This window comes from Gallinula chloropus (genome assembly GCF_964237585.1).
Source record: "Gallinula chloropus genome assembly, chromosome: 1".
In the NCBI taxonomy this organism is placed as follows: domain Eukaryota; kingdom Metazoa; phylum Chordata; class Aves; order Gruiformes; family Rallidae; genus Gallinula; species Gallinula chloropus.
In genome coordinates, this window is record NC_140085.1 from 27125546 (window position 1) to 27152679 (window position 27134).

General features: G+C 39.3%; 1 protein-coding gene across 1 annotated transcript; it reads right to left on the bottom strand.

The window, feature by feature from the left end:
* Positions 1-12653: 12653 nt before the first annotated feature.
* On the bottom strand, positions 12654-14054 carry CHRM2 (cholinergic receptor muscarinic 2; the record flags this gene model as incomplete). The annotated part of the gene is made up of 1 exon (XM_084279595.1): positions 12654-14054. The coding sequence occupies one exon, from the start codon at positions 14052-14054 to the stop codon at positions 12654-12656; it is 1401 nt and encodes a 466-aa protein (XP_084135721.1).
* Positions 14055-27134: the final 13080 nt, after the last annotated feature.

A 27134-nucleotide genomic window follows, 5' to 3' on the forward strand; every position in this document is an offset into this window, starting at 1 on the left:
CTTCCTTGCCCTTTGGGGCTTTGTCACATTAGGCCTTTGCAGTCAGATTAGTGGTTTCCTTTGTAAGGCTCCTCTCATTTCAGGTTAGTATTCATACGTGGTAATGTTATTGCAAAGTGACTTTCCTAACACGTTGGGTAAGATGCATGCTAATGGGGAGTGACTGAGAGGAGCTAACGTGATGGGGATGTCAGACAGTGTTAGCAGAGCAGTGCTGTACCAAGCTGGAATTCTTTGCCATATTTCTTTGTTCACTTCACAGGAAGATTCTTTGTGTGGGATGAGGAGGGCAGCTCCGTGGCAGCTGTGACCATCGCAGTCAGGGCAGGCAAAGAAGACTGTTCTCCTATGCCCTTGGGAAACATATCAAAGGTGGCTCTGCTGCCTTCAAGGACATGCAAAACTGGACATCACAGCATCAGCAGTAACTGCTATAAGAACCAACTGTTCTCCCAGGGGGATGTAGACTCCTGGATGAAGACCAAAGGCATAGGAACCAATTAATTTTGTTTCATTTGTCCATGAAGTTTGCAACTTTGCATAATGGATTTCTCTCCTCCCATCTCTTCTTTTTATCTCATACCTTACACAACCCATGTTGGGAGAAGCACATCTGAGACTGTGACTCTGACTGTAAGCACAAGCAACTAATTAATCATTAAGCAGTAAATTTCTTTTTTTTTCCCCCAGCATAATAGCAGTTACTATAATTATTGTTACATTTACATCTGTAAAATCTAACAAAGACTGAAACCCTGGGGCTGTGCACACCTGGGCTAGGAAGAATCTCATTTAACTGTACCTGTTCAAAAGAAGGTCTTCTGAGCTAGTCTCCCTGGCTCTCCTTATCATCTGTATAGGCAGAAAAAACCCCTGTATCCAAAGAGGCCTTCAACCTATTTAAAAAAGATCCTATTCTAGAGAAAATTATGTTTCTACATTGCCCTTAGGAGGCTGTCCTACTTTTGATGGATGAAGCGTGATATCCCTCACCTTCATTTCTTGCTGAGGCTTCATAGTTCTTTACAAACACTATTGACTTTCACTTTTCAGCCCTTTCCACCCTGAACTGTGTCTGCCCAGGGATTAACACATATCTTACAAATAGTTGCCGTTTGCAGGGTCCAAAAAAATAGAGTAGCTCTTATACAAGTGTTCATAAAAGCATAATCATGATGATTGTCTGCTTTGGAGTATGATACAAGCATGTCCAGAAGAAAAAAAAAACGCAGTCAATTCTGTTCTCTGTGAAGGGCTGTAGAAACATGCTTATGCTTGTTTAACTATGGTGCACCTCTTTGACGCCCTCTGCTCAAGGCTGTGCATAAGTCATACAGCCTCTCCTTGCCCAGTGCAAATTTACAATGAGGTGTTTGAGTTGCAGCACTCAGGGGGCTTTGTCACGAATACCTGTCTGTGGCTCTGTCATACACAGTTTCTCCAGCGCTTGTGTAAGCAGGACTGATGCCAGTGCACTGCCCTGACGTGTAGACCTCCACAACACCCTGGGCTTCCCCACCTAAAACATCCCCTCAGAAAATCTAGCAACGTGGGAAAAACAAGATTTGGAGAGGACTTCAGGTCAATGTGCAGGCAGTTGTGTTGCAAACACATGCTTGAGGGGCATTTTTGCTAATAAACGGTTCCCAGACCACTGTGTGCAGGCACTGTTGTACACCCAGGGACGGCAGGTCAGGGTTCTTGTGTCCACTGCACAAGTGAAAACAGCAATGGGCAGTTGAATCACAGATGATTTTTCGTGCTTCCCTCCAAAATCTTGGTGGACAATCTCTGAAGAGTTTTATGTCCTCTTTCCTTCCACCCAGATAAGACTGAATAGACCAATATGCATGTTTTAAAAAGTCTTTTCATTTTTTATATTAGTATTTTTGGTATTTAAAATTTCTGAATGAGATGTATTTGCACAAAATAAAAGGTTTTTTTTTTTTAAAGAAATGCTATCATAGTCTCTTAAGTTTTTTTTTTCCCTAGAACTTTTCAAAACCAGGCAATCAATTGAAATTGACCTCTTCCCATCCAAAAAAACAAAACAAAACAAAACAAACAAACAAAAAAAACCCCAGCTTTTTCTAGTGGGAAAAATGTTTCACTGGACAGTTCCCAACCATCTCCATTACTGTGTAATTGTAAAGCTCATGTCTTCTCAAGATGATGCAAAAGCCACCAAACAGATTACATTCCTCTTGGGCAGTTTTAAAATTAATTTTTTCCCATATGTGTAGCAGAAAATATGCCTATTAAAACCACTGAAGACTTTTGGTTTAGTTATTTTTCATTTTATCTAGGCAGTGTAACACAATCTGGGTTTTGATGTCCATATTTGAAATTTCTTTTTTATATTTCCTATAGAACAGCCACTATTTTGATAACTAAGCCTGTGTACACCTAATTCTGCTCTCACCCTTATCTGTTAGCTTCTGGCAGGAATGTTGAAGTCTAACCTTCCTGTTGTAAAATATGCAGTCACTGGCAGTAGCTTAGCCCTTGTTACCCAAAATTACAAGCTGACCAGACAACCTGGGATTATCATAATTTGTGCCAAAATATGTGACTTTTACAGAGGAAAGCTCTTACTTCTTTGGGTTATTGGCATTTCTTAGTCTTCTCATCTGTAAGGGGAGCTGAGATATGTCTTCTGTGTTGGAGGGATTTAACTGCTTTGACCTTGCTCCCTATTCTTTTTCAGGCTGGAGTTTTAGCAGGAAGTATTTCACGATACCACAGATTTAATGTGCTCATGCTCTCAGAAAATGATTTGGTGCAGCTGCCACCAGTAATGCTTTCATTTGGGAATATGGCTCCTGTGCCGCATCGATCCCATCACCACTGCTCAGCTCTGCTCCTGAGCGTTTTTGACTGTGGGCAAAAACCACAGTAGCAACTGTGATGGGAGTCAAGGAAAGCCTTTGGTCTCGATAAACTTAAATTATTTAACTCAAGGGCTTTTTGAGACATTCCTTCTTGCCTCCTTCCCTCCTACGTTGCTTCACATTTTTAAGCCAAAGGGTTTGCTTTCAGGGTGATTTATCTAGCACCTTTAGCAAGCCGTTAATGAGAGAGTGAAACCTGGAGAGCTAGCTGAGACACTTCAGAGACAGGAGAGGAAGAAAGGGACAGGGTGAGGGAGACAGGAGCAAAGGACAGAAGGAAGGAGAGGTGGAAAAGACAAAACAGTGATTCAGAGCAGAAGGAAAAAGGCATTTTTGTTTTTCCATTTCTTTGATATCATTCTCACCAGTCTTATTGTTCTGCCTGGTTCTGTGTGTTGGTAGAAGCCGAGTTGGCAAGCTCCATTGAGATGAAGGCAGCAAGGTCAATTTCCTAGTGCTGCCAAATATGTTCCCATGTCTGGATGGTGCATATAATGGTTGGCAAAAGGCCAGAAACAGAGTTAATGGATTTACACAATAGCAGCATTTCTGTGTATTGATTTTCTCAGGGTGTTTCCAGAACTCAGGGAGAAGTAGGTAGTTACACTTCACAATTTTTTATCCTAATAAAAGCCCGCAGAGGGAAGCACTTAATAAAGACACTTCTAGTCTGGGGGACGTTGTCTCTGTGGGGAGAGGATGAATATTATTAGATTAACTGTAAATATTACTGGCTGCATGGTGGCGATTTTTACTGTGCTCGAATATGAGTCTACCCTTCTAAAGAAAATGATAACCTTGCTTACAGCCCAGTGTACAACAACTATGAGTCTGAGTGAATGGTTTAGGCAGGAAGATGATTAGTTTGGCGTCAACCACGTCTCTTTCCCCTTGTGTGTGATCAACTCTGGCAATAAAGTTTTCAAAACATGTCCGGTCAGTTTTAAAAAGAAGTGCCTAAACTTTCTCTGGGAAGACAAACAAAAGGTTAGTGGCAGTGCTCTGAATTAACAGGTACCCTTAGTGGTAGGGTAGCTTTAATATTAAGGAAACTTCAACACACGTACATAGAAAAATGTGTATGCTGGGGAAACAATTTTTTGGACTCTGCTTTCTAAAACATAGAGCAGGGGATTAAGTCTTGGCCTGCCATGCTGTGTTTCAAGTAGGATTGGCAACTCCACACATTTGGAAGTTAACTCTCATATTTGCAGAAACCTCTTCCATCTGTTAAAACTCTCACTGAAGCCATATGTTGGCAGTTACAGGATGGTATAGTGTCTTTGCGTGTGTGCGCACAAGAGAATTATTTGGACTGGAATGACATACTGATAATTTGAGTTATGCATATAGTCTGTGATATGATGGTTAGTGTGCCAGGGTCTGAAAATGGTAACCTGTTCTCTGGTGGGAAGAGATAAATTAGAATTAAACAGGCTGCCTCTTGGGAAAACAGAGTTCAGGTACCTATTTTTGTCTCTTTTGTGACCTTGAAAATTGTCTTTTGACCATCAGGATCTATCATCAAAAGAGACATAAGAAAGAGTATTCCCCACCTTTCAGGCTATCAGCATACACTTTGCAGAGCGCAAGGGACTTAAATACTGGACAAGCAAAGGAATATATTCAAGCGTATACATTTATCTGATTGTTTTGACAAAAAGCAAAGAAGGAAGGAATAATATGAAATTGTCTTCTTTTATGAAATTCATTCCATTCTGGAGTGACTGGGCTGAAGCATCCTGATCCTGACAGACCTGACAAACCCACTACGGCCATGACACCCACTGTTCAATCACTTGTCAAATTGCTAGACTGACTGTGCACCAACAGACAGATTTATCTGGGCAGGGGTGTTCTTTATTCACTACCACTGCCTTCCTCTGCTGCATCTGAGCCCTGTCGGCTCCTGAAATGGGGGTAAAACAGTATCCTGAGACCCCGAGGAGCTGTAGATATGCAATCTGTCTTCTTTACTCCCAGATGCTTTGTAGCTGTGCCACACAGCTAGGTTTGCATTCATAAGGCAAAGGGAGCTCTAAATACATTTGGTTGTTAGTCGTCATCTCCACCCCCATAATAAACAATAATTTTCCTTTGCTTTGATATGACAGGATGGCTACAAAAATGTCTTACCTATTCCCTTTTTATCACTTGTTGGGTGACAGAAATATATGGAGGAATGTCCTATTGGAGGCCTTCATCAGATTGCTGAAGGGACCTTGTAGTTAAAGGTGAGAGCTTTTGAAGGGAGCAGAATCATCAGAGGAGGTGAACTGAGGGAGAAACAAAAATGCAGGAAAGGCAAGAACAAATAAAGTGGTATTCTTGAGCTCTCTTGAACTTCACATTCACCAAGAAGGCCAGTTAGAATTTTGCTATAATTACTATAGGCAGTTTCACAGCACTGTGGCTACTGGAGAGAAACTATTTTCCTCCACTTATTATCCCAATTTCACATTTCACAGGGTAGCTCACTCAATTAAAGGAAAAAATAAACAGATACCACATACAAAAACATTTTTATTATTATAATTTGCTGTTTAATGCAATGCTTTAACTAGGAATACAACTCAGCAGTACATACACATATATGGCATGTAATTTTATATATTTCAAACCTTCATCTTCTCAGTCCTTCATGAGTAGTTTTGGTGAAGCACCTTCTTCATTCTGCATAACATATTTGAATGCTGCTGAATAACACAGATGCTTTTCTTCTGAATGGAACACAACATTACATCCAAATTCCCAGTTAATATGACTTTATCAAACTTTGCTATGAATGTTGTGTATAATATGTATATATCTATACAGTATATATAAATATATATCTATAATGTATATATAATCAAGTGGGTCAGCTTTACATAGCTAACCATAAACTTGTGCTTATCTTATTTATACAAGATCAAATGTACGGCATCAAGAATTTGACCAGTAACTGACTTGTAAGATCCTCAGTTCCCAGCCTTACCATAAGATTTTGGATATCACACACATGTAATGCATTCCCTTCTTCCTTGAAGTAGTATTTTCTTTTGAAGAAAAGATTGCAGGGTTTTGGTTTTTTTATATAAATGAATAACACGTTTTCCATACCCTTAAGTTAAAAAAAATTCTCAAGAAGAGATGAGGTTCTTCCTCATATATAGAGCTTGAAGAGTAACTGGACATTCATTGTAGATATATTTACATTATAACCTTATCTGGATAGTGTTACACATACTGTATTATTTTTTTACACAGTCAAGATATTGTGTTGGTCTTGTTAAAACACACTATCTAAAGGTATTTACAAATGGTGAGTCTCTAACTTACCAACCACCTCTGCAAAGTGACACCCGAATTAAGAGATAAGATGTAAGAAGGTCTGTTTATTGGCAACCATGGCACTCTTACAAGTGTTTTAATTATTGTTACTACCACTACTACCATAATGTGCTTCAGAGAAGAGATGTCTTTGGGGTAGAGGTGTAGAGAAGGACCCTCCAGTGGGGACAGAAATTTCCCTTCTCCCCATAGCCTACATGGGCTGAGGGGAGCAGAATCCATCCAACCATAACCCATCTGTCCCTTTGCAAGTTAGGGCATGCCAAACTAGTCCCTCTGTGCTTTCTTCAGTGCTTGTCAGGTGAGATAGTCCAAATGTCAAGCACCCAGTGAAATCCTTCCTTTCAAAGGCTACTGTAACAGGGACCGGGATCATACTGCCTCACGTACCACCTACAGCTGCTTCTCCTGGAGAGTCAGAGCACTTTGGGGCATTGTCAAAAAAAAAAGTTTCTGTGTGCTTCTTGGCAAATATGGTCAAAAAAACCCCAAAACAAAACCTCAAAACCTACAAAGAAGCCCAAAACCACAGAAAAAAAGCTTACTATAAAAAGATGAAAAAGAGTAACTACCTAATGGCACTTTTCAGGTTATGCAGAGCTTTGGAAGGATGAAAATACACCAGGATTTGTTTCCCTTTATTCTGTTAATATTGGAATGAAATGCGTATCATAAATCTACTCAGTATCCTGAAATATGCAGCTCAGGGGGACTGATACGCTCATATAGCCCTCTGGTTCCACAATGTAGAAAAAGAGGCAATAGAGAAGGGAGGAATAAAAATACAGGAGAAATAATTGCATTGGTTGTTGTAAATGATTAATGTCCAACTCAGACTTGCCATAATTACATTCTTAGGCTTGGTGTCTCAATGAATATTCTGCTAGTAAGCATGGAAACAAAAGGGGATTGAAGGGAAGGGATGGCTGCTTTACCATTTCACAGAGCATAAAGTTAATCCATGCATGTTGCTGTGTGACATTCCACTACAAGAGCATTCACTCTTTGCCATCATCTGCTGTTGTTTCTAATATGGAGATGACAAAACAGGGGAAGAGAATTGATTTGGCTTTGTTTCACGTGAGGTTTTTTTACTTCCAATTTAAAACCCATGTAGAAAGAATATACAGAACTTCTCATTCCACTTAACAGTTTGGACCACAGTGGAGGGGATTTGCATGCTAGGAAAGGCAGTATTTTTGGTGGGGTTAAAGAGTTTGAATACCAGCATTCACAGTGCCTGAAAGGCAAGAGAAACTGTACACCTGTAGCTGAGACACAGGCGACAGAGACAGATACTTCTTAAAGAGAGGAAGGAGAAAGCTTTTTCTCAAGACTGTGACAAAAGAGGAAAGACAGGCAGAGTAACGAGAAAAGAAGCCACAGCAAATTAAGGACCGTCTATTAGCTTCCTTCAGGGAAAGATTTTCTATAAATTAAAATAAAGAAAAAGGTTTCTTGGAAGTCTAGAGCTTTTCATGATATACAAGAACAATAAAAGTAATACCATATAGAAATCACATCCCTAGCAGGTGTTTCTAGGCATGTTATACAAAAATCTGTAGACCCACAGGTGAAAAAAAGCTTTCAAAAAAAATCTGTCTCTCTTTAGTTTCTCAGTTTCTACCACTTGCATCGCTGTCAGCTGAGAGTATTGAGCCATCGAGGAGGAGATCTTTAAAAATATCAGGCTACTGGATGCCAAACCCACTACCTGTCAGTGAATACCCTCTACCTACAGGTTTTCTTGCTATCTGTTTCTTTCTAAAAGGTTTGGCTTCTCACAAGAAGCAACCTGGTTTGTCAAATAATTGAGACCTATAGGAACCACTCTAAGGGAATGGAGGGAAAACAAATCACAGCAGCACTCCTGTGCTCCCAGTCGCATCATACCCAGCTTTGCAATGTAAAGTGGCTGTGAAGATGCTTTACCTGTTTGATCCTGTAAGGCTGGTACAGGGAACAGTTTTGTGTAACAGAAGTGTCAAGGAGAGGTGTTGGCAGCTGCAGTGAATAATACAAAGTTTGCTGCCACCATAGAGCCACAGAAGAAATCAGGAGCCATATCCACCAGCAGGCACTGGGGCAGCCGTCATACATAGGAATGAAGAACAGGGATCAAAATAGATCAAAAATGTGGAAGGGCCCAGTGAGCTTACTAGCAAACCTCACTGCAAAGCAGACATATGGACGTGTTCAAATCCATGAGGAGATGAAACAAACAAAAAATTACCATTGCCTCCTGTCCCAGCTGGGATGAGAAGAAGCAGCTGGGACAACCCATGGGTTTCCTCATTGGTGTGTGGGCTGTTCTCACCACAGCTGCATTTGCTAAAGATACCTCCCCTTGTCAATACATCAATTCTCCACCAGAAAAATATAAACCAGCGGGCTGCTAGATTTAGCACTTGCTTTTATCCCTTTTATGCTTTGTGGATGCCAAACCACTAATCCCTGGGGTTCAATTGAACACTCCCATCCCCATGAGTATTTGTGAGGAGAAGCAAGCACTGGAAAACAGATTTCTAAACATTACCTCAGCTTGTTTCTTTTTCTTTCTTTCATACTTTCGTTCTTTTTTTTAATTTTTCTTCCCATTTTTTGAGCACAGATGTCTTTAATACTCAGAAAAGGTGCCAGTTGGATTGACATATCTTCAGGCTGTTGTCCTCTCCTTGAAGAGTGAAGGTAGGTCTGGCCTTTGTCAGTACAAGTCTCTCCCTGCGGGTTGCTGATGTGACAGATCCTGTTGCAGCAGGGCTACTGTCAAGTGTTGTTGGGCTTTTTCAATTTTATCCTGTTTCTCAAAATAATTAAAAGGAAGAAAAAGAGAGGGCAAGCTGCAACTTTTTGTTGTTTGTTTTTTTCCCTCATGAGTCATCTGTACAGTTTGCTCAATTTCTATATGAAACAGAAATGGCCAGCACATCGCATGGTGTGGACATGCCACTGGGATCCTCTGGCCATGCCCAAGGTAGAAGACGTAACAGCACCAGCAGCAGGGCCACCTGTGGCCTTGGGGACGATGGGGCATAGGTGACAGCCAGGGAAGCCGATGGAGGTACCCAGGGAGTGCTGCTCTTCAAGACCGACATCTATATCTCACCAACTATCACTCAGAAGGGAAGTGAAACCTGGTGAACGTGGTTTGGGACACAAAGGAGAAATATGAGAGCTCAAAAGATGTTCAAAGAGAACATATTATTGTGTGGGTCTGAAATATTATCCCAATTTTTGCCTTATTGAGCTATAACCAGTTGAAGAACTGTAAAGTTCCCAGTATCTCAGGGAAGACTCTGCCTCGGGGAGGGGGTAGACAGTGTCATGAGTACATGTTGGCTCTGTACCTCACATCAGCTGCCAGTGAATGCAACATGGAAACAATCCCATGAAATATCTTGAATGTTAAATGATTATTTTCCATGTGTATGAATATTATGTTGGGGTGTGCATTTGCATGCCTCTGTGCACATGTGTAGGTGCATTATGTCATGTATTTGTACATTGTTTAATTGGCTGAGAATATGATTGTACCATGAAAATGTATTTTCATTGAAGTGGCACAAGGTGAAAAAACACAGTATTGTGTGTCCTGAAAACCTTTTAAATATATAACATGAAGTCAAATCAAAGCATCTTGTCCTTTAGGATCAAAAGCAGGGGTGGTCCAAGGGAAAAGTGCTAGAAAGTTTCAAACTGAAGGTTTTTCTTTTTGTTTGTTTGTTTGTTTTATGAATGGTGGCCTCAATATATACTTTTTTTCTGCATGGTATTTTGAGTATCAAGGCATCACATGAAAGTGCAGTATGAATAAATATAATGATACTCTGTATCTTGCACTTCTTAACCTGTAGAATTCTACTTAGTGGTCAGAGTTAAAAAAATAATGAGCAAATGACAGCTTCAAAGGACGGAATAAAGGATTTTCACAACTGCTGGAAAACTGGAGTTAGAAGATTAAATAACAATATACAAACCATTATTTCCCAATTTGAGTATTTGTATTGTTGATGCCCACAGCACTTGCTGAAATAAAAGAAGCAGATGTGTTTCTTTTATCAAATTTTTCTAAAGAAGTAAGATTTGGAAAATGAACAGTTTTAATTTTATCTTTGATTTTTATATGGGTTATTTAACACTGTAAAAGAATAAATGGTCTAGAAGTGATCATGTAAGTCTTTTCTTTGACCTGTCAAGATAAGACCAGTGAGTGTAGCTCTGAAAGACAAGCAGCACCCAGTTTTGCAAGCCTTACCATTGAGTTACTCTTCCTTATGATCAGGAAGATGAAAATAGTGATAGTAAATATGACTCAAGGCGAGTGAGGATTACAAAATTAGATCCTTGGCTCCATGGAGACACTTAGATATATTAGGATGAAATCACTAAGGGTATAAAATCAATGAATGCATATTAAGGCACATTAATCCTGAGTTTAATGTGGCCTTAATTTACTGCAGTTTAATCCTCCTCATTTTCACTTTCTGTTAGGAACTTGTACTTTGAAACGTGAAAATTGTCATATTGCCAAAGTGTTTGACACTGTGTTCCAATAAGCTTGTCAAATGTAAAACTTAAGTCTGCAAGATTAATTTCCCTGTAATCTTGAAGGCTGCTATTTTGAAGTGTGTCTTGGAAGACTTTAATGTGGTAGCATGAAATAACAGAATGATTTAGTGTCCTATTTGGTAGGTGGCTTTCACTCCAGAAGACAGTCTCTCAGGACATTTTCTTTGCAGCAAACTACTTTTTTTTTGGTAATAAAATCTGTAGGTGTACTGTCATTACTGCCTGGAAGTTAAGAGTTACTAAGGAGGTAACTAGTATATGCATAACTTGCAGACAATTGCTGTTTTCAGTAATCTGAAACACTTTGTCCTATTCACACAGTGCTCAGTTGTGCTACAATAAATATTAAATATTGAAGTAGTAAATTCTTTTCCAGGCAGAGAGAATCTGAATTTTAGCTGGTGTGGAGTAGCAGATGATATTTGAACTTTAGTCCTGCCAGCCCCCTCATCCAGACTATTTCAGTATCTGTTTTTGTGTGATCACTGTTTCCGTCTCTGTTTTTTTGTTAGTGTTCCCTTGGTTTGCAGTGCAAATATTGCTCCCAGTTGGTACCAAAGGCAATGTAGCCAATATCTTTTCCACAAAGTAAACGTCTTGTCCGGGATACATCTAGAAAGGACTTTGGTTCCACGCTAAGGGCTTAAGCAGAGCTTGATACATGTGGGCACACCAGTCCATCTTATTCTTTTCCTCAGTAAATGAATGTGAATCATCTTTTGACTGGTCAAGAGCACAGTCATATACTAACTATTTGGTGGAGCTTCAGCATACCCCTTCATCAATACATCCAGCTTTAAAAGAATGTAACCTCTATTTTCCTGGTAATAACTTTGTTTCTATTCTTCAGCTGAGCCCCATTGTTTGGCTGCCTTAGTGACCAAGTGGATGAGACCTTTGAATTTATAAGTTCTTATGACATTCAGTCTTTGTGCCTTGGACAAGTAAGGTACAAAATGGAAGAAAAGGCTGATGGAGTTAAAAGACAAATCCACGGTTCGATGTTACATGACAAACAAAGTGAACAAAATTGTCTTGAAAGCTTTGGTTTACATGGATGCTGAAATAGTCTTGGGATGTAGCAGTCCTTAAAAGATCACATTTTTTTTTTCACTTTTATCTTGACATGATGAAGAAATCATGCAACAAAAGCCCCTAGAAGGGGACAAGTAGCAGACTTAGAATGATACACAAGTTAGGCAGTGGTTATGTGTTGAGCATAAATACATTTTCAGAACTGACACAGTTTTGGAAATGGTAGTATCATAAGTAACATAAAATAACTTACATAATGATTTACTCAACATTAAGGTTCTTACATGACAGTGACAAAAAAAACTTTAGGACTTTGAGGTTTAGAAACCTCCTATCACAATTAATTTAGATTATGTAAGGATCTTCCAAATTCCTATGCCTCTTCCACACAGTTATTGTTAAAATTATTTTTCCCCCTAGATGAAGACATATTAAACAGACACAGGAAGAAAACAAAAAAAAGGAACAAGTACTTTACACAGAATGACAAAAAATCGTAGACTCTAAAGCCCTTCTGCAAAATACTCTCAGAAAACAAGGAACTGTGCCTCCAGTCCACACACTTGAATAATTCCTCACACACCCCCATGTCCTCAGCATGTCTTTTCAACAATTAAAAAAATGTTTTTAAGTGTAGCTCTTAAGTGTAGTTTTAAGTGTAGTTCTCAGGGGTGGAGCTAATTCCCCATGTCAGTATTTCCACTAATATACTGGATTGCACATTCCATAGAAGAGCATAAAGTGCTACAGCATTGTTGTTTTCTTTAAATTTAATTTGGAACTTCTTCACCCTTTCCATTATTATTTTTAGTACTATCATTATTTTTACCTTGTAGCTCCTATATTCTTGTAATGACACATAAGAAGGTGCTTAAAGGTCTTCTTGAAAGTAGCATTGCAGAGCGCATAACAAGCAGGGTTGATGGTACTGTTGATATAACAGAGCCAATAACCTATGGTCCATACAGTGCCAGGGATGCAGGATGTGCAGAAGCTATTGATGAGCACCATCACGTTGTATGGGGTCCAGGTGATGATGAAGGCCAGGAGGATGGCCAAAATAGTCCTTGTTACTTTTTTCTCTCTAGAAGGAGGTGGTTTCTTTTTGGCTGGTTGCTTTGTCATCTTGACAATTTTTCGGGCTACACTATTCTGCTTCTCCTCCCCATTGGTGCCTACAATCTCCACAGTAGTGTTGGTGGGAGCACAACAGTCCCCCTTTTGGGACTTGGTGACTATCCTGATGCATGTCAACTTGGAGTTCTCCACTTTCAGATGGTCTTGGGAGGCAGAAGCCTGACTGGCATCTTTGGCAGCTTCATCCTCTTTTATGTTAGAAGCAACCACACTAACAGAGGTGGAGTCATTGGAGCTCTCCTTCTCCTCTCCTTGAACACAATTCTCCGTCACAGTCTCTCCGGTGGTTTTTCCATTCTGTATTTTGCTGTGCTCCAACCCATCTCCACTGGTTGAGATGTTGTTATTGTTTGGTTTCACTATTTTACCTTGGACAAGGCTGGGGGAAGCTGTATCTTGATTTTGGGAAGCTTCCTTTTTCCCTTTCTTTATCCGACTCTTACTGGCTCGAGAGATTTGCCAGTAAAGAACAGTCATGATGATAACAGGCAAATAGAAGGCTGCAATAGCAGTGCCGAAAGTGACTGCAGCGTTGGAAAAAAACTGGATGTAGCAATCCCCATCTGGGACAGTCCTTCCTCCCACAATGAACTGCCAGAATAGAATTGCAGGGGCCCACAGGATGAAGGACAACACCCACGCAGCTGCAATCATCATGCCTGCCATCTTAGTGGTCCTCTTTACAGGATAGGTCAGAGGCTTGGTGACGCAAAAGTATCTGTCAAAGCTGATAATGAGAAGGTTCATTACAGAGGCGTTGCTGACCACATAGTCAAGTGCCAGCCAGAGGTCACATACTACAGGCCCTAAGGGCCAGTAGCCTATCACAGTGTAGAGGGTATATAGGTTCATAGACAAGATGCCGATGATCAAGTCAGCGCAGGCCAAGCTGAACAGGAAATAGTTGTTGACAGTCTGTAAGTGCCTGTTGACTTTGATTGACACCATGACCAGGATGTTCCCAATTATGGTGACTAGACTGAGAGACCCTGCTACCAAGACGATGAAGACCACCTCAACAGTTTTATATGGGCTCTCCAGAGCCATCACATTTTCAGAGGAAGAGTTTATGTACGTTGAGTTATTCATTTCTGTTCAGCTAACAAGATACCCAATTACCACTTAAGCCTGCAGAAGAAAGAAAACAAAACAGGTAATGTCATGACATTAGTTCCTTTGCCGTTAGTAAATGAATCTCAGAAACGCTACTCAGAAATTGTTTAAAGGTAGAAGATGTGTGTAGAAGGACCAGTCAGCTTTGGCCAATGAGAACACTTTAAAATATATAATATCCCCTTGGGAATAACATGCCGATAGGATGCCTCTAAATATGCAACAAAGACATTTGAATCCAGGTCTAGATTTTTAAGTTCTCAGGTGTGTTTTTCACTTCGTCATCTTACAAAAATAATAATGACTTGAAAATTTTGGAACCGGATCTATGTACCAATTTCTGTTCCACCAACAAAATAGTAGAGTTTTCTTATTTCAAGCCCTGTTCAGTCAATAAAATTAGTCAACTTTTCTCAGTTGAGCATCTTGCTATCTAGTTAGATATGTAATTTTTTTCCCTTTCCATTTCAGTTACATTAAAGTGATGTTCTACATCCTCATGACTATCTGTATCTGGGAAACAGGGCATTGTTTGGGCTTTCTTAACATGATGAGGTTATCTCCTGGTGCTTGCTTGCTTTTACTTTCCTCAGCTTTTTCAAATCATGATATTTTTAATCTGTTTCACATAAAGCTACAACAAAAGGTATTAAATAGATAACAGGGTAACGATAAAAAGAAGAGTACCAGATAAAAATCTGCTTTATTATACACAGCAATGCTTTTGTGCCCTGTACAGCCTACTGGCAGTACTCAAAAAATAGTAATTAAACTACTAGCAATATACATTCGATAGAAGACCAAGAAAACAGCACATACTTTTGCCTTATGGATATATACTATCCTTTTGTGCATCCCCTGGAAATCAAGAGAATTCACTGAAATTGTATAGTTAGTCTCTGGGAGCTCATTATTTATGAGCTGTGCTCAAGGATTATTGAGGCATGAAGGCCAGATGTGACAGAGAAGTTAGGTTTTTTTTCTAATTGGAATAGTCTCCTTTTTCCCCACCCATAAGGCATCATTTCTTTAAGACATAGCTTCTAAAGGTGGGGGTGAAATAAAAGGAAGACAAAAAATTCAGTCCTGCTTGGTTGCTCCATGGGTGAGGGATTAAGGAATCCTCTGGCCCCTGTGACTAACCTGCTGATGCACAGATACATACAATCCATCTCTCTTAAACAGAACAATGGATTTTCACTGTCATTTCATTGCTGCATATATTCCTTCAGATGCAAAAGGAAGAGGATGATGCAGAATGTCAGCTCAACAGCAAAAACCCTTCTGACCTCTGAGAAAAATAAGCATGCCTGTTTCTATGGAGAAGTCAAAATGCTATACCAAGGTAAAGGTTTTTCTGTCTGAGGCAACTTTGTAATCTTGTAATATATACTTAAAGAAATAAAACTGGCAGAAGGTGGGGCTCATGCATTTGCCTTTGTGTTTAAAAACAGCTAAGAATTGTTTGCCAATTCTATGTTGAAGTGAACACATGGATAAAAAGAGGAACATAAGGCTAGACCGGTTTTTCCTAATATCTATTCAGAGGTACATCCCTAAAATCCTTGGGATAAGGTTCAAGAGAATGAAACAGTGAGAAGGAATGCTTTAATTAAATTTGTGCTTTTAACAGCAAGAATAGGCTGAAGGGAATATAACAGATTTATACTCTGCAAAAATAGACAGGAGAATAGCCCAGACATTTTTAATATATAGGACTGTCATTTCAGCAATTCACTGTGTGCTTTTTACCCAAAGCCTCACAGCTGAGCAGCTGGCCATCCAGTTAGATGTGTAAGATATCAATTTTTTGGACAAGCTAAGAACCTCTCCCAAGCGGAGTTATTTATGAACATTCTTGGCAGAATGCATTTTTGATGAAAAGACAAAATAACTCACAGAGATGTATTGATTAAAAAAAAAAATCAACTGAAAGTTTGTAATCCAGGGCTCTGCAGCTACCTCTGGTGACAGAGAGTGAGAGGGGGAGCAAGAAGGGAAGAGACTGAGAAGATCAGAGATGAAAATATTTTGCTTTATGATAAGAAAGCAGGTCTTTACCTACAACTTCAGTTTGACAAAATTTACAGAGTTTACGTTTTCATTCCAGTGAAGAACTAGAATTCATTTTAAAACCTTAAAAATTGTTGTGAAACCAAATTACTGCCTCCCAGCTAACTTTATTGCTAAGTCTTTTTGGCTGATTTTTAACCCACTTCCAATGAAAGTATCGGTAAGTCAGTATAAATTCACTTAATTTTATTGTCTCCTGCGCAAGGAGCTGGATGAGAGCTAAAAGCTAATTTTACTTGTTAGGAATATGATTTTTCTGTGTTGTTTTGAATTGAAACAAAGCAGAGGAGTCCCTTTCCCAGGGATGTCTCTTTGCACAAAACTTTCCAACCATGAGAGGCCTGGTAGGTCTGTAATGCAAATTACATTGACATTTATGGCTTGCTTCTGTGTGGAGAAACATACCTGCTATTGCTTACTCCAGAAAAGTTGCGCCAATATGATTGTGAAGGGAAGCATGTTTTGTTAAATGTTGATGAGAAGGTATAGGGATGGAGAAACATTGTATTTCAACTGGCATATATCCTTGCTGCTGTTAGTGCTACCATTATACAAGCAGAGCCACGAGTATGCATGCTTCTTAACCCAAGACCCCTTGAAATCTGCTGGACTCTTTGTTGGCTTCAGAATCAGATCCACAGTGAGGTTTCTGTTTCTTACTGGGGCCGTTTACTCCCTTGATACAGGACTGCCTGTGGCTTGCTTTTGTTTTTGTCATGCCATGGAGCCCATCTCTCCTGCTGGAGAGGCATTTGTTACGGGAACAGATGTTATTCATCAGCCAGACCTACAGGGCAGAGGCATTTTAAGGTAATATGACCTCCCGTTATGAGAAGTACCAGATCTTATTCTTGAACAAACAGAGCTCTCTTCTGCAAGCCCATGGGTGTTTGTGTGAGTTGCACAATATGGCACTGACTCCCGTGGGCTACCATAATTTATCCTTGTATACTAAGTGCATTCTTTCTAAACAGACAATACCCAGAAAAGGCAAGAGAATTCTCTTGTGAACTGAAAACCTACCAAGTTATTTTTCTGAAATATATTTTAAAATATATATGACTTAGTGGAATGCAAACACCATAATCACTGTGTGGAAAATGTCCAAAGCCAAGAAATCCACATATAAATTAATTCATTGTCTGATATTTGATATGTAGACAGGAAACATTTCCAATGCAGTAGTTTATTCCCTCTAAAGAATTAATAGTGCTGAAAACTATTCCCTTCCATTTGTTTGACTAGACAAGGGTTTGGGGCAGGACAGGGGGATTTGGTGGGTTACATCGTACATGTACTTTTGGCCTGGTGAGATGCCAGGTCTTCTTGCAGGGAGTAGTAGACACGCAGCAGGGCACGGGTGGGTTGACCCAGATACCAATTGCCACTCACAAAGAGAAACACAGTCCAGGTTGGCACAGGCTGGATTAAACCTTACTACAGCACAGGCTGGAATAAATCGGTGCTGACAACCACAGTTCGCTTCGCTTTCCTTCATTTACCTCCCTAGCAGTTGCTTGTAGCAGCAAAACAGGTGTGATGGGTGAGGTCTATGTGCTGGTTCATTGTAAAAGGGAACTGTGGTATGAGGAAGCAAATAGATATTACTGAGGCTATTCATCCTGTTCTGTTGCAGACCATGATGAGGGGGCCTGAAGAGACAGGAGTGTAAGGAGAAGGGACAAAGACTGCATGTTACCCTTAGGACATGATCCCCAAACAGGAAGTATGACACCCTGCTGACTGTGCTCTCCACCTGCCCTGGCAGAATCCCATCCCTTTGGTGCAGATGAATATTATAGCAATCATGGTAATTTTAAATTTAGAATATATCTGTAACATCTGTCACAATACAGACTATGGAAGCATTGTGCGTATTGGAAAAAATGGCTGATATGCCATGCCTGTCAATGTTTGTTAGACAAATCCTTCCTCTGTAATGTGCATATTCCCAAGTTAAATATGGTAAGGATTTAATGGCTTCTTTGAATCCTCTGAAACCATATAAAGGTCAAGACTTGAAAGAGAGACAAATGATTTATACCTGAAAATAATATTTGTGATTTAAATGGGATTACCCAGGAACCTATGTGCATTGCTACACGGAGCACTTTTCAGCATTCAACTCTCAACGAAAAGTAAAATACACTTTTTAAACTTCTCTTCTTTGATACAGTTCGTCTCCAGTCCAAAAGTGTGTAAAATGGATTTTATTTTTTTTCTGTAGCAGTAATATTTTGTTTTGTTTGTCCTGAACTGATTTTGATCCTAAACTGCACTGGGTTTTATTATAAATTCCTTCCTGGCATCCACAGTGTGAAGAAAAAAAGAGAGAAACAAAACCCAAATGCCCATGACAAATATACTAGGCATGTTAGTCAGAATTTATTACAGACTTTAAGAGAGATTAGAGATCTAGTCTGGGATTCTGGTAAAAAATATATTTCAAAAAATTCCCAAATATCAGAAGACTAAAATTTTCACCATGTGAGTTACCTTCTGCAATCTGTTTGAAACTAGAAACAGCTTTGCAAAATGTTACGACCTCAGTGTGGTCTATTCTTCTTAATTTCATGCACTTCTGTTTTTCTCAATCAACACATGTCCTACAAACGAAGATATTCCATGGGCCTGGCTGGATCTACTTTTCCCCATTTCATCATGAAGGGTACCTAAGGGCAAAATAAACAATTTCTGCACATATCTTGAATCAACAAGTGGATCAGAATCATAGAGCATTAACAAAAAAGCACACTAACTGTGCCACTAACAACAACTGAAATAAAGCAAAAATAAAAATACTCTCTAAAAGCAGCTGGGAACTGTACATGAGTAGGTGGTAGTTTTGGCATCAACGCTGCTGCCTCAGTGCTATTGTTCAGATCTGAGGATTTGTGCAGCTTTTAACTACATCTTGCTCACTACTGTTCTAATAGTCTAAAACTAGTAAATACACTGTTATCAGCCCAAGTGGTTTCTATTAAAAATCATCAAATCATCAAATCATTCGTGTTGGAGAAGACCTTTAACATCACCAATCCAGCTGTACACCTAGCATTACCAAGTCCACTACTAAACCATGTCCCTAAGCACCAGACATAGTGACTCAACCACTCCCTGGGCAGCCTGTTCCAATGTTTGACAGCCCTTTCAGTGACTAAATTTTTTCCTAATAGCCAATATAAACCTCCCCTGGCACAACTGATGGGCATTTCCTCTTGTCTTATTGCTTGTTACTTGGGAGAAGAGACCAACACCAACCTGGCTACAACCCCCTTTCAGGGAGTTGTAGAGAGTGGTAAGGTCTTCCCTCAGTCTCCTTTTCTCCAAGCTAAACACCCCAGTTCCTTCAACCGCTCCTCATAAGTCTTGTGTTCCAGACCCTTCACCAGCTTCATTACCCTTCTCTGGATGTGCTCCAGCACCTTAATGTCCTTCTTGTAATGAAGGGCCCAAAACTGAACACAGTACTCAAGGTGCAACCTCACCAGTGCCAAGTACAGGAGGATGATCACATCTGTAGTCCTGCTGGCCACACTGTTCCTGATACAAAATTGCATAAGAAAAATAAAGACACTACAGACAAAAAAAGTACAATAATCTCTCTAGTTTTGGGAAACAATAAAAAAGAAGCAGTTTTTCCTCTAAGGTATGGATAATTATGTATTTCTACTATATTGGTACTATTCCTATTAGTATTACTATTGTTATGTTGATTGTCATTCACTGGTACTAGGGCATTAAACTGTTTTCTTTCTTTAAGTATAGTTTTGGCTGCAGAGATGTCTTTGTTTTTCAGGACCTGTGCAATTAAGACAGAATTGCATTTCATCTTTGGGCATCTGACAGTTAAATTCTGCAATATATGGCATTAGGAAACATGAAAATTATGCTTAATAGGCATGGCTTTGTCTAACCAATTTTAATCCACACAAAGAGATTTTTACCTCCTGAACTAAAGGAGATAATTTCATTGATAAGCCTTCTTTTTCTCATTGGGTTTGTATATAAATAACCCTTGGTCCTAGACCAGTGAGCAAATAGTCAAGTGTCTTGGTGATTATATGGCAAGACTTTTCTCTGCACTCTGGTAAAACTGTATGAGATGGTTGTCTGTATGGTAAAGTGTCTGAATACAATGGTTCATATCATTCCTTGAGTCCCATCTGCAATGCTGTACCCCTCAGTTCATCAGAGGTGCTTGCATGCTGGAGGGAATTTGCAAAGTAAATAGTTCAGGGCACTTCTGCTGTGGAAAGAATAAAATAGCATTTTTTTTTCCCTTTTTTTCAGGGAAGTTGGGAAGCATGTGTGTGTCTGGAAATCTGGGTAAGAAGATCAAAAGAATTTTTTTAATCCAGAAATCAAAAAACAAAGTACTTTTTGGTGTGTGGAGTATGAGGGGCAAAATGGAGCTCTTATTGCAGCATCCCAGTTTTCTCTAGAGGGTTGAGTTAAATGGATAGGATCTCCATCTAGAGGCACAAAAGGGCAGTTACCACAGAAAGCAGTCATTTCCAGCAATATGCCTTTAGTACACGCTGGAAATGTAGATACTTATGTATTTTTCAGGTGGTGGAGCCCCACATTTTATTTCAATTTATATTTTATTATCATTTAGGAGCAGGTATATAATTTGATGAAATTGTGAGTTGGATATTCTTGTAACAAATAGCCTGAATACTGAGGTATAATTAGACTTGAGTAGCCACTGCACAGACACACATACTCAGGCCTGAGCTTAACCATTGTGGCCAGTATTATATAGTTGTCAATTTGGATGTGAACCAACTCAAAGTGTTGTTTCAGAGTAGATTATGAATGGATCAGAAGAATGTCTGATGTCATGAGAAGATGACAAAACTAGGGACAAGCCATGCCATCAGCAGAGCTATGCTGATTTCCACTGTGTAGGTTATAGACTAGTGGGAAATGGGAAATTAAAGTGACAGATCTCAATTTTCCCTCTACTGTTTCTGGAAGTTGACTGGAGGACTCACACTAGCCAACTCCAACAAGACAAGTTTTATCTAACTGGAACTATCTTCTTCAAGAACTTTAGATAAAATACTTATACCAGATCTCAGGGTAAAATTATACTTCTCAGCTATGAAAAAGGTTGCCTCAGCAGAAGCATTATTTAAGCTTCTGTTAAGACTGACTTAAAGATCATTAGTAAAGATACGTTCTCTGAAGGAACAGTGCCGTGATAGGTAAGCACTCCCTCTGCAGTTGAGCACGAATTGGATGCATGGTACTTCATTATTCTTGTATCAGCTATCACGCCTGTGCTGTTAAACAAAAATACTTCCTGAGATGTAATTAAAGTTCCTGGGTGACAAGTGGCAAAGCGACAGAAAGAGGAGAGGGCTCAGAAGGGTGACTGAAACCAGCTCACAATTTGTTCTGAATACCTGGAGCTACCGGATAACAGAAAAACATCGCTTATTTTAAACATTTAGAGGTAGATCTAAAAAAGAAAGACTAAAGAAAACAAACAAAAAACCACCCAAACCACAGTCATGGTTTTAATTTTTTTTTCTGTCAAAGCCCAAAGAAATATTGGTGATGAAATAATAACAAAGAACTATAATACAATACAGAGGGTCTGTCAAAGAAACAGTGATTAAGTACCTCAACCTGCCAATAAGTTCAGCAAAGACACTAATATGTCAGTGGATCTCTGCAAATCCCTGAGAGTCACAGGGTCCTTTTGGGACCCTGAATAAATTCCTGGAGACTGTCACTGTTCTTCAGAGATTTTGCAGCTTTCAATAATGTCGCTGACAGGAATATTAATGTATTGATGGACCAAAGGGACTCTTACTGAAGTTAAAGAAAATACTTTGTTTTCCCTTGCTTAGAAATGGTGCTAGTACAGTGTTTTAATTATTGATTTCCTTATTTACTCAGTTAAGATCTAGCAGACTCATTTGTGATACCTCTAGTTGATCCCTGAACCTGCTCTGGAAAAGATCCAGATCCTTTACTCAGTAAATGTTTTTAAAATTATTTTAAGGCCATCATGGTCACTCTTTGACAAAGTTCTCAAGAGCTTGAAAATGTAGTCCGTTCTGCTTCTGTGTCCATTAATCTTGGGGATCTTTATACATCTTCCATCTTCCATTTTACTTAACAGCTTACCTAAGATGTAGATTAGAAGCACAGAGAAAGCTGACTCAAATATAAAAGGAGTTGGCTCAAACTCTTTGCAAGAATTTAAGCATATATTGAACTCAAGTTCAAACTTGCTTCTGAGAGGGCAGAAAAATCTTTTTTTAATGCCTGTATTTCTGCAGACTGCATTTAAGGCAGTGATGGTGAAATAGTGAAAGAACCTACTTAGCTCTTTACCTTACCAGGAAGGACTGGTACCTAAATTCCCAAATCAGAATTGTATTTCCAAGCCCATTCTGAGAGAAAGCTGTTTGGGAAAGATCGAAAGGTGCTAGCAATGCTCAACAAAATCCTTGTAAAATGTTTGAAAATCTCAAGTGAAGTGTTGGCTACAGATAATTATAAACACATTGATCACAGCTATGTATGTTTACTGTTAGCCTATGTGATCACCTCCCTATTTGTGGACAGAGAACCTCAAAGATTACATATGCCTTGCCAAAGGAAGGAAATGCTCATTTAGCAGTTTTTCTGCAGCATTTATGTTCACAGTTACTACATTATTATAGGCTCTCTAGGTCTGTGACTGTGTTGTTTCACTAAGTGACTGCTACCTACTTTAATTACATAGACTGTAGTTGCAGGCTAATTGCATTTTTATTCACTACGGGTTTAAGAAATACATGTCTGATTCTGGCTCTGATGCACAGCTCCAAATAGTGGTCTCAACACACTGCAGTTACACTCAACAAGGTAAAATAATTTAGCTTTGCATATGAATAATTCACCACAGCATTAAGAGAACCCCCTATCCTATGTTAAACAATAACGTAATGTTTAATAAGGTTAACTTAGTAACAGGAACCTGAGAAACTTGTCTCCGACCATGTACCTTCTGCTAAAAATGTATTAAGCATCACTGGGCCAAAAAGACTAAAATGCATAAGCAAATATTCTCAAATTCTCTAGGGTTTTTTTATTACTATTTTTAAAGAGGCATTGGAGCGATTGTTCACAAACTTTGACTTTTCTTACATGTTTTTAAAAAAATAAAATACTGGGAACATTTAAAATGCAAGGTTTCAAAAGTGCTAAATGGGATTATTTGAAAGCAAAACTATTAAAAGCCTCAGGGGCATTAACTAACACAGGACAGAAAAGAGCAGGCAGTTACTGTACGCATTGGTCTGCACCATGAGGCATGAAAAGGCTACACAGAATACCATCCCTAAGTGCAATGTTTCAGTGCATCTTCTCCCTCATGGAAGGCAGTTTACTGTAATTATTAAACACAAATCCTTACGCCCCTGTCGTGAGAACTGCTTGGACATGAGTGTGTAGAGAAAATACAGTTATCTCACATGGTATACTGCAAACTGATCCAGTCACAGCAACAAAGTCTGTGAGATACAGAACTTTCCACAGGGTGATGGTAATGAATATACCTGATGACCTTTGCAGGTTTCGTTCTAATTTAAGGATGAGTTAAAAAACCCAAAAAACTTTTGAGACAAATAGGTTGATTTTGAAATTCAGATTTCTAATGACTGTGCCATTATGGCCTACTGCATGGAAACCTCTTTCACAGCAGAAGCACCGCATGAGCTTCACCTAGGCAATTGCTATAATGACTTGACTTGCATTGTCAGTTGCTCTCTCATTTCTGGCATTGAGAACTTCAACATGCTTTAATAAATATACTGAAAATCCATAATTGTGTTCTAGATTACTCACTTCCTTGCTTTGGCAGTCTTAGCTGTAAATGTCTGCAAGTTTGCCATTTCTGCTTCTTCATCTCAAACCACCTTTGCAAAGCACCCATGTTTGAAGAGGGAAAGACTACTAATTTATTTATTTTTCCCAAGGTTTTACTACACCCTCATCTTCTTCAGTTCTCTCAATTTAATTCCATCTTTACTTAAAAACTCTTTAAATTGAGATTTGATGGTAAAGTAAGCCACAGTAAGTGAAATACTATCTAGATAGGAACACTAGCTAGTAACCTACTTAGGGAACAACTTCAATCTCCTCCATCAAACTGCAGAGTCCTTGGAGTGTTATATCTGAGATTAAATCCCTCCCACTGTGCCATGCAACAGCAGCACAATCACTCAGCAGCTATTGCTGCATTGCAACGTGCCTCCACGCAGCACAAGCCTATTTGATGAGCACCAGTACATACCTAAAGAAAGACATAACAGGAGTTGTAGGGTAAGAGGAGATAGAAAGTATATGGGTTGAAAGCAATGGGAAGAAAATGGGGACATGACTGAGGTATGAATGAAAAAGAAAGGAAGTTAATCGGGAGGAAGCAAGAAAGAGTGACTGCAAGAGAAACTAAGAGTACTACAAGAGCCTTCACCTGGGCTCTTTGAAAAGTATGATTGGATTTCTACAACCTTGGGATGAAACGATTTATATGGCTTGTAGTTCTTATTTTACAATGAGATATTTTTTGTCTTTTCTATTAGAACTGAGTAATAAAAAAAAAATAGCTTTTAAAAAATTATTTGAACACTTGTGTCCTTCTTTATCCTTTATTTCCCTTCCCCCAGCAGAAAAGAAACAAAATAAACAAACATAAGAAAACCTTTGAAACAATATCCCTTTAAGTCTATCTGTTGAATCAGGCTGATCTTCATTTTGTTTTGAAATGCTTCTGTGCAAGAGTTGAACATCTAAAACAATACTAAAATTGTTTACAAACATTTTCACACAGCTCAAAAAGTCTTTAATTGCTATCTCTTATTGCCTTTTTTCAGTAGAAATTCTTCACCCAGTGTCAGTATTCATCTGTACTATCTCCCCATGCAAGCCCATTGAGAGGTTGGCTGGCATTCCTTCATGTCTTGCATATAGAGCGGTATTGTTAAGTACTTCAGTGACTTGAAGATCTGAAATCTCACTTCCAGTAGTCATTCAAACCTTTAACTTCCTAAATCCTGCTGCCATTCACTGAGACTTGGCCTCCATAATATCTTTGGAGAAGAGAATAAGATTTTAATTTTTTCTTAAAAGTTACACTCCCTAAGTAAGATTTCAGTGTATTCAATTTTCTTATAGATATGTTGTTTTTTGCTTTGTATTGCTTTTGGTTTTTTTCTGTGCTATTATTTATCTTTTGGACATGAACTTATTTCCCTTTTGCCCTATCATTCTTCTCTTGCTCAGTTCTGCAGCCAAGTCATGAGCTTGAGTCTTGGACCATTAGCAATCAATTCCTTGATGGATCTGCCTCCAAAAGGGATGAGATACAGATAATCAAGCAGGATTCAGATGTTTATCTCCGGGTAAAGCTGATATTTCTCATAGCATCTCTGTATTTCTGCCTCTGATCCCTGGGGAATCTGAGTCGTGCGAAAATACAATGGAAAGAAATTACACAAAATAAGCAGAGAAAGGAAACTGTGATCAAACTTGAGGGACCTCTGGACCCTCATGTCCAGCACACCATGTCCCTGCTTTCTCAGCTGAACTGGCAGAGGCTTAGTGCCATGGAACAGCCACAGCTCTCTGTGAAGTCACGTCTTGGGAATTTGAGCTATCTTGGTATGTTTTTTTTCCCCACTCCTGGTTTTATTGCTAAATGCTACTTCCTCATCTCCTCCTCTTAATGGAAGTACTCCTCTCGCAGATCTTTGCAGCAGCTCTCCTTTAGGGAGAAGCAGACTCTGATCTGTAACCTGTAGGCCTGGGACAGACCCACATCACTCTTCTTGTTCATTCCCTTTTTATTTTTCATTGCTGCCTAGTGCAGCATTCAGTTGCCCTTCAGCCTCCTTGGTCTTTCTCATCTTGTTCACCTCTCTGCTGTACAGATCAGTCTTCTGACACAGTGTTCTTTTTCTCATCTGGTCTAACCATTGCTCCCTTTGCCTGCAGTCTCAGCCCCCTTTATTTCTGAGCACTTTGAACTGCAGAAAGGCAAAAAAGAATCATGCAGGTTCATATAAACCTCCAAGTGGGTCCAACAGGAAGCAAGGCTGTAACGACACACTACAGTGCTGCCTTCCCACTAAAAATGGCTTTATACTGAAAAAATCATAGTTTTAGATTGGATACAAAGAAGAAATTCTTCCCTGTGAGGTTGGTGAGGGACTGGCACAGGTTGCCTAGGGAAGCTGTGGCTTCCCCCTCCCTGGCACTGTTCAAGGCCAGGCTGGATGGGGCTTTGGGCAAGCTGGTGTAGTGGAGGGTGTTCCCGTCTGTGGCAGGGGGTTGGAACTAGAGGATCTTTGAGGTCACTTCCAACCCAAAGTGGTCTGTGATTCTGTGAGATTAATATTGGGTGAGGTTGATCAGTGGCTCTACCAGACAACTTATAGAAATAGCCCTAACCTTCATCAGCTTTTCTCTGAAGTTTGTAAGAAACAGTTTCCTCCCTACTGATTGTTCCAAAATCATGAGAGCCAGTTTTGTTTGGGAATTATCAATAGAGCAGAGTGTCCTTTACATAATATTCTTTATGTGAGAGAAGTAATGAAAATTGTTTTGGATGAGAAATATAAAAGACCTGGGAGTGGAGAATTGTGTGTGCTGCAGATCTGTGTGTTTAATTATGAAGTGAAGCGTATCCATCTGAGAAGTAATTGCTTTTGGTAAGTATGGAGAGTGATGTATTCTGAGGATAGTTTGAAGGCACAACATCACAGCAACAGCAGAGTATTTTAAACAAAATGAAAGTATCCAGTACTCATAGAGCAATAGTGTTTTCTGAGCAGAACAGAAAATGGTAGCTATACCTAATTTATGCACATTTAATAATTAATTATAATAAATAATGATTATATTATATAGAATATATGTGTATGTTCAATTGTTTCATAAGTAAATTACACCGATGCAGCACACAGTAGCAGTGAGACA